The following is a 13865-nucleotide window of genomic DNA, read 5'->3' as shown; positions in this document are numbered from 1 at the left end:
GTTCTCGGTGTCTGGTTTGATGCGTTTACCAAAACGTTTATTGATAAGCGGTGTTTTGATTTTATATTCAATGGCAGCAATAATGTATGTGTTTGTTGTATTTTGTAAACTCAGTGGATTGTGGCATCAGAAATTGGAAACTTGTACCTTTAACCCATGTTGCTGTTAAAGGGTGATGTATGTATTTGTGTCAGAAACTGAAAAATACCTAGAATCAAATGAACATGTCTATAATAATAAAACAAAAACTTCCAACGTGCAATGTTTGTTAATTGTGTTTGTAAATAAAAATGTTACTACAACACAGGTGCACGATTTATATATATCGTATCTGTGCCGCTTAAATATTATCACAGCCATGAAATAAAAAATGACAATAATATACCAGCGTACAACAGAAAACATCAACAACCGATTAATAGTTTATTGAACGGTAGTATAATATACATGAAAACCATTTTCGTGTTTTAGTTGCGCCAACGTGTTAGATCTATCTAAACATCATCTTACTTTCTTTTAAGCTTACAGTTCCCATAAATGCATCATACGTCATCCCTAAGGGATTGTGGGTACCAGGAACGTCGTATTGTCCATTTAAGTTTGCATAGTAACAATCATTGTACCACCACGCACCGTGTTCCAAGACGGCACAGTTGCTGTAATGCCAATGGTCGTGGTCATGGTCGAACGTCGAAAATAACATACCGTTGTGGTATGGGTATAGACTGCCAGGTTGGTTCACTATAAAACAGGGTTTATATAAAAGTATATGGTATAAAGTATAACCACAGGCAATGACTGGCCGTTGTTGTATGGGTATAGATTGCCAGGGTGGTTCACTATTAAACAGGGCTTTATATAAAAGCATTAGGTATAAACTATAATCACAGGCAGTGACTGGCCGTTGTTGTATGGGTATAGACTGCCAGGGTGGTTCACTAAAAAACAGGGCTAATATAAAAGTATTAGATATAAAGTATAACCACAGGCAGTGACTGGCCGTTGTTGTATGGGTATAGATTGCCAGGGTGGTTCAATATAAAACTGGGCTAATATAAAAGTATTAGGTATAAAGTATAACCAAAGGCAGTGACTGGCCGTTGTTGTATGGCTATAGATTGCCAGGGTGGTTCACTATTAAACAGGGCTTTATATAAAAGCATTAGGTATAAACTATAATCACAGGCAGTGACTGGCCGTTGTTGTATGGGTATATATTGCCAGGGTGGGTCACTATAAAACAGGGCTTATATAAAAGCATTAGGTATAAACTATAATCACAGGCAGTGACTGGCCGTTGTTGTATGGGTATAGATTGCCAGGGTGGTTCACTATAAAACAGGCTTTATATATAAGTATTAGGTATAAAGTATAACCACAGGCAATGACTGGCCGTTGTTGTATGGGTATAGATTGCCAGGGTGGTTCACTATAAAACAGGCTTTATTTAAAAGTATTAGGTATAAACTATAACCACAGGCAATGACTGGCCGTTGTCGTATGGGTATAGATTGCCAGGGTGGGTCACTATAAAACAGGGTTGATATAAGAATAATAGGTACATGTACAAAGTATAACCACAGGCAGTGACTGGCCGTTGTTGTATGGTTATAGATAGCCGGGCTGGGTCACTATAACAAAGGATTTCTATAAGTATTACCATTAAAAATGCTTTGCCGTTATGGGTTGGTGATAGAGCGTCGGTTCAAGGAATATGTCATACTCAAAAAGGGTTTATATAAGTATAACCATTAACAATGCCGGGCAGTTGTGCTATTGGTATGTATTGACCGGCTGGAACACAACAAAAAGGTTTTTATATTAGTATTACCATAAACAATGCCTGGCCGGTGTGGTATGGGTATAGAGCACCGTGCTGGATCATCATAACAGTGGGTTTATGCTTATATAAATGTTGCCAAGAACAATTCCTGACAATCGTGGTAACGTGATATGGCGCCGGGGTGGGCAACTATAAAAAGGTTTTATTTAAGTAAGCATCATAAGATTTAACGACAAAAATAATTTGCTTTACTTTGAAGAAATTTTAAGTTCACCATATCATATGTAATTTTGTTTTAATAATAAAGTATGCTTTAAATCATTCGACGAGCACACTTTTGTATTTGCACATGTATTAAATATAATATATTCCTTTACCACCTTAGACTAAACTTTTTTAAAGCTTAGAACCTCAGTGATTTCATTTGACTGTAAAGATAATTTGTTTATAAACTGAATGGAATCATTGAGATATTTCTAAGGATAATAATTATATTCAATACTGCCCCAGAGAAACAAATCCTACAGTTTAACGAGTCGATCCTTTGGCCCACATTTAGCGCATAAGTTCTTGGACGTCCGATGCTAAATCCCTCGTACACGTCATACCCCCTCGTTCCATTGGCGGATTCCAGGTCGATATGTAGCGTGTTATTGTGACGACGAGATGTCTGTTCAGCCAGATACCGCAAACCTAACAAGTAATACAAAACGAAGATTCCACAACGGGTAAAACACAGAACAGATTTAACAACAAGAAAAACACAACGCAATTTTAACAACGAGTAATTCAACTAAGATTAAACGTCAAGTAGTGCACAAAGCAGATTTAAATACGAGTGCAATAAAAATATAATTCACCATCGAGTAATATACAGAGTAGATTCAACAACGCGTAATATACGGAGTAGATTCAACAACGAGTTATACACAGAGTAGATTCAAACAACGAGTAATACACAGAGTAGATTGAACAACGAGTTATACACAGAGTAGATTCAATAACGAGCAATTCACAGAGTAGATTCAATAACGAGTAATACACAGAGTAGATTCAACAACGAATAATACACAGAGTAGATTCAACAACGAGTTATACACAGAGTAGATTCAACAACGAGTAATACCAGAGTAGATTGAACAACGAGTTATACACAGAGAAGATTCAAACAACGAGTAATACACAGAGCAGATTCAATAACGAGCAAAACACAGAGTAGATTCAATAATGAGTAATACACAGAGTAGATTCAAACAACGAGTTATACACAGAGTAGATTCAACAACGAGTAATACACGGGGTAGATTCAACAACGAGTTATACACAGAGTAGATTCAAACAACGAGTAATACACAGAGTAGATTGAACAACGAGTAATACACGGAGTGGATTGAACAACGAGTAATACACAGAGTAGATTCAACAACGAGTAATACACAGAGTAGATTGAACGACGAATAATACATAGAGTAGATTCAACAACGAGTAATACACAGAGTAGATTCAAACAACGAGCAATACACAGAGTAGATTCAACAACGAGTAATACACAGAGTAGATTCAACAACGAGTAATACACAGAGTAGATTGAACGACGAATAATACACAGAGTAGATTCAACAACGAGTAATACACGGGGAAGATTCAACAACGAGCAATTCACGGGGTAGATTCAACAACGAGCAATTCACAGGGTAGATTCAATAGCGAGTAATATACAGAGAAGATTTAACAACGAGTAAAAGACAGAGACAATTTAACAACAAGTAATATATATATAGCCTTAATCGATTCATTAATATAAAACAGGAACCTGCCGGGTAGCAAACATCAACAACTCAACGACAACGATTAAGACAACAGAAGCCGGACAAAATATACAAGACACTAGGCATTGCATTTGTACCATATATTCAAAACAACCAACTAAGCAAACGAAAAACTTTCCCATGTAAATAAAGAACTGAATTTAATATTTAGGCATACGGGCACTGTTTTAAAACACACTGTTAAACTCGACTGATAGAAAATAGACATCATTGTCTAAAATTCTATTATTAATAGGCGAATGAAACATCCTGACACACGTTGTCTTCAGTGTCGACATCTTTGTAAACATATATTTATTGTATATGGTATTTCATCACTGTTTCATTCCCGAAACTAACTTCTGAAGAAGAAGAAATTAGGTATCAAAGGGATGTCAGTTCAAGTCTCCAACAGTTTCAAATTTGTCCGAATAGATCATGGCAGTGCTTAACTATCAGTTTTACAGGAAATCAGCATTCCCCACCCACTTGTTATGCATGGACGTTATTAAAACTTATACATTTTCAAATGCGGATGGTTAATAAGGAGTTGAACTATCATATGTTTTATAATATGCAGATAGTATATTTAAACATCATGCAAACAATCCAGTTTGAATACCATACTATATTCACAACAAGCTTGCAACAATTCAATACTATAAATAAAGCTGTAAAAAGTCGCCGTTTTGTATACATGACGATACTGTTTAAAAGAATTGCCAGTGACGTTATAGTCTAAGACATTACTGGACATTTCTAACGTCACAGACAGAAATACTGACTTCCCTAATACCGTCACGACGCCAACATTACCTTGAAAAGTATACAATCAGCTAACACCATCTATATTCCACAGTTAGTATGGTTCGTGAATACCGTAGCTTAACCGTTAGGTAAAACTTAATAAATCGTGTCAATTATGTACACACATTGTCATCGACAATTGGCAGGTCACTATCAACTATTGGTGTTCTTCCTACGTTTTGAACAGGAGATTGTTCAACTCATGCACTGTCGATGAACTGTGTTTTAAGTGCATTATGTAAACCCTCTGCCTTCACCAACAACAAAAACCGTCAAATTACCGTCACTATATAAAGCGTATTAAGTATAACGTTTCCTTAATTGAGGGGCCCTTCTCAAATGTAGTATGAAAGTGCCCGTATCAGACTAAATGTTAACAGGGAAATATTATCAATGGAAAAGCGTATGAGAACTGCAATAAAGCAGAAGCTTTACAAGTGTTCAGAATCTCTTTACTTAGCCAAAACTCTCCATGAAGCGATCCAAATCCAGCCTCGTAGTTGTGAAGGCTCTTGTAAAAATCCACACTGCCATTAAACCGGTATTGAAACACCTTTAAATAACACAAACCTCCTCGTTATATGACATTTAACTTCTCCATCATATTACGTATCATTCACGTTATCATATTTAACATGAAGCTATCCATGATATATATAAACATCTCAATAACAGAACACATATACATCTTCTTCATAATACATATAAACTTATCTATTATATAAGATATAAACATATCCATCATAAAACACATAAACCTTTACATCATAATACACATAAACCTTTACATCATATAACACATAAACCTTTACATCATATAACATATAAGCCTTTACATCATATAACATATAAATCTCTTCAGCATATAATACTTAAACCTCCTAACCATATAACATATAAACCACTTCATCACATTACATATAAATCTCTTAATCATATAACATATAAATCTCTTCATCATATTACATATAAATCTCTTCATCATATTACATATAAATCTCTTCATCATATTACATATAAATCTCTTCATCATAAAACATATAAATCTATTCATCATGTTACACAAGTTTATTCATCATATTACATATTGATTAAGCAACATCCCCATCGATTTGACTGATATACAATTGGCAATTAGTGGATTTATCAACCGGTGAGTAGAATCGGCAAGTAAAAAAATGCAACAATGTTTGTATAGAGAAATGCAACGATGTTTGTATAGAGAAAATGCAACAATGTTTGTATAGAGAATAATTATTCTTACTGTCCATCCACCACCATCAGTGTCCATATCGCAGAATACGTTAAATCTTTTGTGTGTTTGCCAGGTTACCATTCTGTAAACGCCGGATGGCCAGGAACGGCCACTATTCAGCAAGTCAGAGCAATCAGCTGCTGTAAGGATGAACATATCACTTATTCATCTACAGTCATACTTTCATATGATCGGTAATATGATAGTCCGACTATTTTTGTATTTGTTCTTTTTTATTTTGTTGTATTTTTGTAGCTACTGCTGCTGTTGTTGTTGTTGTTATTGTTATTTTTGTTTTCGTTTGCAACCAAAACCCTTATTATTGTTATATGTACTTGGTCGTTGATGGAAACCATAGTCAGCCTGCATCTGTTTACAGACATGTATTCTATAGCAAAATTCTATGAACGAGTGTATATACTATTGCTGCCATGGTCAGGTTGTATTAGTTTTGTTTGAGCTAAACTCCTTCAATACAGACCTGGTCTAAGTTTAATTTTAATTTGATTATTTGTTTCACAATTGACAACAAAGAAATAGTAACATGAAAGTGAATGATTCAAACGGAGATTAATGAAAACAAACCTGGACAACTCAAATCAGAACATTCTCGTGACTGGGAGTTCAATCCTACGCAGACAGCTCCACCCCCTGCAGGTGTTGGTGAGTCACATGATCTACCACGTGACTGGGTGCCATTGTCACATGTCTTTGAACACTGAGACCACGTGCCCCAATCTCCCCAGCCTCCATCGACTAACGGTTTAATTAAATTGATTAAGTTTAGCAAATCATCCTACTAATCTTATTCAGTTATTTCCCTTATATGAACCGCCTCTGGTGAGTCGTGGAAATAAGGATACTTTCGTGTTGTACCAAAAACGTTTTTATTTGCAATTTTGTTCATGTTGAGCATTTAATTTACACAAGTAAGTTATATATTTGTTTAATCTTTGTGAATAAGTTAGAGTTCAGCCTGATGTATTTGTTATTATTATATGGAGAACAATATTTGAGAACGTCACCTGCTCTTGCGCACTCGCTATTGCAGAGCTGTGTCGAACAGCAGATATCACATTCATGCACTTCAGGCGCTCGTTTGGCATGTTCGTCAGCCAGTGATGTCTCCAAGTGTTCTTCAGGCGACCGTTTGGCATGTTCGTCTGACAACGACATCTCAAAGTGTCTTCTCCCAATAATACTGCCACCAGTATGGTGTGAAACGCATTCCTTAGGTTGAGAAAAGAGAGAGTCGGGCAGGTTAACTTGACGTGGTGACATATATATATATATATATATATATATATATATATGTATATATATATATATATATATATATATATATATATGTTTTTTTGTTTTGTAAATATTCATAAAAAACTATAATAATTTAACAGAAGATTCTAAGAACCAAACCAGATATCCAAATAAATATTATCACTGAAATGAAAACGAGAGCAGATGTGCAACTACCATCATATTGTATCGGAATGAATATCAATCGTTGAATTATCTTACGAGTTGATTAATCCTTACCCTAACATACTTACGAATTTTGACATACACTGTGAGGTGTAAACCATTTGATCAGCCAACAGCTTGCCGAAAACATTACATTCCTGAAAAACAGAGATATATTCGTATGACACTAATATGGAACCAAACTCATACCCAGTGATCTCCCTTGGCGAGGGGAGGTGATCTCTGCCTTCACGTACAAAAACAGCTTGATTTGAGCTATAAAATACGTTTTCTTAAAACGTTTCATTATATAACGTTTTCCAAAGGTAAAACATATTTGTTCGTTTTGAATAAAAGAAAAATACAGTGAAATATCCCAATTCGGTACATACAGTGAAAAGAAGGAATCAACTTAACTCCAAGTGCTCAATCTCTAATATGATTATATCAGCAGTATAATTACGATTGTTAAATAAAAAAGTACACAATAAGAAACCCAATGACTTTGTTGGAAACATTAATTTTCTTTAAATGGAAATTACAGGCACAAACCGGTCAAAAGATTATCGAGGCCTATGTGCCACAAGGTAAATACTTAAGATGTTTATCCGACGTATACATCTGTTGTTAACAGAGAATCGTAAATAAAGCATTTTTATTGACATCTGTGTTGCTCATCTGGCTGTCATGTAACTTTTGTGCCTACATATATTTACTAGTGAATGGTAAGAAGCGTGAAAATGTCGAAACTATTGTCGGTGAAAACAACAGTTGATCAGCACAATTGTTGGTCAAAACAGTAATCGGGAAACAATCAAACATAAAGAATAGTTAATGAAAACTTTCGATTTCGTTTACTGACTAACCTGTCCTGTTGTACAGAAGGTGATGTTACCACAACGACCAGATGGTGTTGGTTGAGTGCAGCCGTAACATATTGGTCCTTCCAGAGATCCATAACCTGGCAAAATATTTTTTATTTATTTTGTAGTAAAAGGAAATTCGCACATGATTTAAATTATGTGTCCAGTTTACTTGTACAATATACAATATAATAACAAGGATATATGACTTATAAATCAATCTCAATGCTTGACTTATATACGTTTGCATATTACTTCAAAACTCTTCTATAATTTGTAGTGTATTAATAATATTGTTTTGAATGTTAAGACATTTAATATACTGGTTATTTATTAAATACGTCGAAGGTTTTCAATATCAGGTGGGTAGCTACTGAGAACCAGCCCATAGGAAAACTCAGCTTTTGATGTATTTCTTTTTTGAGGATTATGATCAGTAGACTGACTTAGATAGAGTATTACCCTGAAATATCCCCAACTTTATGAAGTTTATTAAGATGAAGTGTGAACACAAAATGTAAGGACCTATACCTTGCCGTAGTTTACTAACGTAAGCTGAATTCAACAGGAAATCAGTTTTAATCAGCAGAAAAAAACACGTCCTTATTTGTTGAAAATCACTAAATGACGTGGACAAAAATATTGCTTGAACCCTTATATTGTGACTTTGTAAGTGACCATGTGGTGCTTAACCATTGGATCATTACTTGATCTCTATTCGGTTTCAGCGCCATTGACCTAGGGTGGTAAAAGGGAAAGATCGGACGGAAGGATAAAGATGGCATTCCTATAACCTCACCACACGTTTTGTTCTACATAGTTCTGCATTGTTTAACTAAAATATCGTGCATCAAACCCTGATCTACATTGTTCTGCATTGTTTAAATCAAATATCGTGTAACAAACCCTGATCTACATTGTTCCGCATTGTTTAAATCAAATATCGTGTATCAAACCCTGATCTACATTGTTCCGCATTGTTTAAATAAAAGATCGTGTATCAAACCCTGATCTACATTGTTCCGCATTGTTTAAATAAAAGATCGTGTATCAAACCCTGATCTACATTGTTCTGTGTTGTTTAAATAAAATATCGGGTATCAAACCCTGATCTACATTGTTCCGCATTGATTAAATAAAATATCGTGTATCAAACCCTGATCTACATTGCTCCGCATTGTTTAAATAAAATATCGTGTATCAAACCCTGATCTACATTTTTCTGTGTTGTTTAAAATATAGTTTATCAAACCCTGCTGTACATTGGTATGCTTTGTTTAAAATAATAATCAAACCCTGTACTCCACACGCGTCGCTTGAACACAGATCCTGGGTACAGCATTGTGTGCAGTTACTGGACTGGTTTGTAGGTGACACTATGTGACAATCCTGGATGCAGATAACCATGTATGTTAACAACACCTTAGCTAGCCTGTAGATGACACATTGTGATAACCCTGTGTTAATAATCCTAAGACAGAGGGCCCCGTTTAATAAAAATCGTAGGGCTGTGGGCTAGGATCGTAACTTTCTATGCGAAACTCCGTCATGGACGTCAATGCGTTTCTTTTAGAGTATCGCATAGATAATGTCCTTACCTTTACGGTCAAGCTGGTCAAAGTAGTATATACATACAGCTATTTTTTCCCTTAAAATGGTCAGATTGAACTGGTGCGTAATTGACACTTAATGACAACACTTGATTGTATTAAATATACTCACAACTATTGTTGACGACACATTACCACGTTTCTGATACATGTATATGCATAACTTAATTTGACTTCTATAGCTTATGTAATGGAAAAGTGAATGGATTTAACAACTACAATTTGTTTCTTACATCTTTTGGAGAACAGCCCATGTCATATTTAGTCTCACCGAGGCCGTTGACAAACTCTACTGCTTTACATACCTGCATGGTAAAAATACCAATAAAATACTTACAGGTGTTAAACATAAAATTGAACAAATAGATTAACATGTTATATCTTAATATTTTATATATTAAAGATTATGAAAGAAGCTACATAAACAACACCAAATAGTCAAATAAGTATTATTGTATTTTATAGGTTGTTGGGTTAAACAGGTTCACTTAATATCGACCACACATGTAATGTTTATCATAACCTAGTTTCCAGCCAATGAAATCACCTATCCGCCTTCAATAATGTCAACGCTTAATCTTTAAATCATATAGCTACAAAATAGAACTTCACATGCATTACATCATAATTTGGTTCCCCGTGTGTAGAAAACAGGTTTTAGTCTATATCAGTAAAAAGATTTTGTGTAAAATCCAAACGATTAAGAAGGGTTATTTGGCTCGTTCCGCTCGCTCTGTCCTTCTTAATCATAATGATTTTACAAAATATGCTCTAAATTTTACATACATTTACTAATAAGAGGCAGATAAAACCTGTACATTAACATTAGATCATCATAAACGCAGAGACAACTTACCTCTCAAGCGTTAGGTTCTAGTTCAAAGGCGTGGTAAAGCGAAAGAAATTGTTAGAATCTACAAACAACTAACATCTCCATCGTTACAATGGACAATTCTTGTACAAAGGCGAGATACAACGAGAGCAATTGTTTGAATCTACAAACAACTTACATCTCCATCGTTACAATGGGTAATTCTTGTACAAAGGCGAGGTACAACGAGAGCAATTGTTTGAATCTACAAACAACTTACATCTCCATCGTTATATTGGGTAATTCTTGTACAAACGCGAGGTACAACGAGAGCAATTGTTTGAATCTACAAGCAACTTACATCTCCATCGTTACAATGGGCAATTCTTGTACAAAGGCGAGGTAAAGCGAATGCAATATTTCAAATCTACAAACAACTTACATCTCCATCATTATAATGGCCAATTCTTGTACAAAGGCGAGGTAAAGCGAATGCAATATTTGACATCTACAAACAACTTACATCTCCATCGTTACAATGGGCAATTCTTGCACAATTGTGTGATAAAGCGATGGCAAAATTTGAAATCTACAAACAACATACATCTCCATCGTTACAATGGGCAATCCTTGAACCAAGGCGAGGTTAAGCGAACGCAATATTTCAAATCTACAAACAACTTACATCTCCATCGTAACAATAGAAAATTCTTGTACAAAGTGTGGGGAGGGGGTAAAGCGAATGCAATATCCAAAATCTACAAACAACTTACATCTCCATCATTACAGTGGGCAACTGATTTACAAAGGCGAGGAAGAGGGATGTTGTTGCACTGGAGACACGTCAGGCTATCCGCTTCAACACAATAAGTATATATTGCACAAATTAATCCTAAATAAACATTTCATATGAATATTCACTTTTATTTCCTGTTTTTCCCTTGGGTAACACAATACAAAAATATATCAGTATTATATTTCAATAATACAACAAAAAATACAGGGACAAACCCAATAGTTGAAAAATCAAATATAAACCCTGTTTTGGGCATAAGGCAAGGCAGCCATATCATGTACACATGTTACATTTTGTTGCTTTATTATATTTTATTATGGTAATTTTTGATATTGTATTATGAGAGAGAGAAGAGATGGGATAACATATGCTTGATACACAATTCGGTAATAGCTTTCTCGGTCTCACGCAATGACTCAACAAATCAACAGCGCTTACATTCTCAAACGATGATTTAACAAACGTACTTGATTGGTATTTGTATATGTTTATAAGAATAATCATAATTTTTAGTCAATTTTTTTATTGTGGTGCATTGCACTTATGGATACAGATATTAATGTTGATCTATTTTCAATCTTTTAAAACAGTCTTACCTTGTTTAGAAGCAATTGCCAACAGCAACATACATTTCAAAACTACCCATCCTTCCATTATGTTACTTTTTAAATAGAGCCAGAGATAACAAATTTAAATTATAATGAACAAAATACAACACAATATTAAATCAATTATTTTAGACCTTCATTTAAACAACTGTACTCTTCGAAAGCTCTGGTGTCTCTGTGAACTTTGACAGTGTGACGCAAGCTTGTGTTCCACAAGAGATAGCGGCGATCTAGCATAATCAACCAGAGTTCTACATATTAACTTATCAAACATCGTATGATAATTGCACTTGGGTGGCATCAAACAACGTATGATAATTGCACTTGGATGGCATCAAACATCGTATGATAATTGCACTTGGATGGCATCAAACATCGTATGATAATTGCTCTTGGATGGCATCAAACATCGTATGATAATTGCACTTGGATGGCATCCAACTTCGTATGATAATTGCACTTGGATGGCATATGAAACATATACAAGTATATTCGCATAAAAAGTTAGTTTAAACAGTATTTATTTCAAATTTAAATATACAAGGTATTTAACAGCAATACAAATAATAAGGATTGGAAAACAAGCTACTTAAAACTTATGTAAATTCCGTTTCTAATAGTAATTTAGTTCAATAGACATATAATATTCAAATCCGATCAAGATGCTTAAAAAAAAGTTGTGTGGTATATTTGCTTACATAATGTTATCATTTCTAAAACATGTAGCTATATAGTAGGTCTATCATCTCATGCATGACACACTGCCCCCGACACCGAAAACTATCCGAACAGACCCGATCAAGCATCGAATCTCCTTGAACTTGATATCAACCTCTGCTCACACAGAAATATATCCTTGTTTTGTTCAAAAGTTAGGCGATCGTCACCGAAAAGTAAATTATGAATAGTTGGTGCACAAGGAAGGTCATTGAAACATCGCTGTCGCTGGTTGGAGTATAAAGGGCATATCATGAGGAAATGGGATGCATATTCAATTGCGGTGCATGTACATGAAGGGGAGTCAATGATATTTTTTTCTGTGAAGATCATGGTAAAGCGAACTACACCCAAGTCTTAGGCGACAATGCATGATTAGGTTGCGGCGCGAACCGACATTGTAAAGTAAAGATGATTTTGTGGAGTGTGTTTGAAGTTTGTTTTTAAAAGATTGGACTGTTTCCGAGTGTCTTGTTGCTATTGGAAGGGAGTTCCTATCTCGGACTGTAGCAGGAAGGAATAATGACGCATATGACTGGGTGCGACAAACTGGTAGTTCGGAGTTTCTAAGTAGATATCTGACCTGAGACTGGGCGTGAATCAACGACTATAAATATTCGGGTGTCATACCTTTACTCATCTTATAAAAAAACAAGCCTATGTATTTGCCTTTTAATTGCAAGGGTGTCCCCTTTCAAATCAGCCATAAGACCCTGTATATTACACAATTTAGTGGCACCAGTACCTATCCTCGCTCCTTCGGTCACTCTGTAAGTTAGCACTACAGTTGCCTCAGACAACGTCCTCATACTCCAAAAGGTGTCTAATTAAGCCTTTATACATGTTTTCAAGGCAGTTACAAGAAGGCATGAATTTAAGGGAACGCATGATACCCAATCTCTTCCAAGTTTTGTCGAGAACCGAAGTGATATGATCTTTTCATTTAGCATCATCAGAAAGGCAGAGACCAAGATGTTTGTGAGAACGAACACTTTGATCGGAGTATTGTGCATAAACAAGGGAGGTTGAATCCCTCTATCACGTTTCCTAGAGAAAACAATTGATTCTGTTTTGGAAGGATTGAAAGTGACAAGCCATTTAGTTGACCTAATAGATAGTTTCTGAAGATCAGCATTAATTACAGCAGCTGAAACTTCAGGTGTCTCGACCACAATGTAAAGGCTAGTATCATCTGCAAATAAACGAACGTTAGCTTCAATATCATCAACGATGTCGTTTATATAAATGAGAAAAAGTAGAGGACCGAGAATAGAGCCTTGAGGCACTCCCGCAAGCACGTCTGACCAAGATGAGGAAGAATTTGAGACAGCGACTCTTTGTTTCCT

The 13865-nt window shown here is 35.3% G+C and overlaps 1 protein-coding gene across 1 annotated transcript; it reads right to left on the bottom strand.

The window, feature by feature from the left end:
* Nucleotides 1-409: 409 nt before the first annotated feature.
* LOC128221783 (ficolin-1-like) lies at nt 410-5734 on the bottom strand. Its single transcript, XM_052930384.1, has 4 exons — nt 5663-5734; nt 4855-4951; nt 2309-2476; nt 410-741 (listed from the first exon to the last, which is right to left on the bottom strand). The coding sequence occupies exons 1-4, from the start codon at nt 5732-5734 to the stop codon at nt 491-493; spliced, it is 588 nt and encodes a 195-aa protein (XP_052786344.1). The 3' UTR covers nt 410-490.
* Nucleotides 5735-13865: the final 8131 nt, after the last annotated feature.

Source organism: Mya arenaria, chromosome 16 (genome assembly GCF_026914265.1).
Source record: "Mya arenaria isolate MELC-2E11 chromosome 16, ASM2691426v1".
Lineage (NCBI taxonomy): Eukaryota > Metazoa > Mollusca > Bivalvia > Myida > Myidae > Mya > Mya arenaria.
This window is presented reverse-complemented; position numbering and strand designations above follow the sequence as displayed.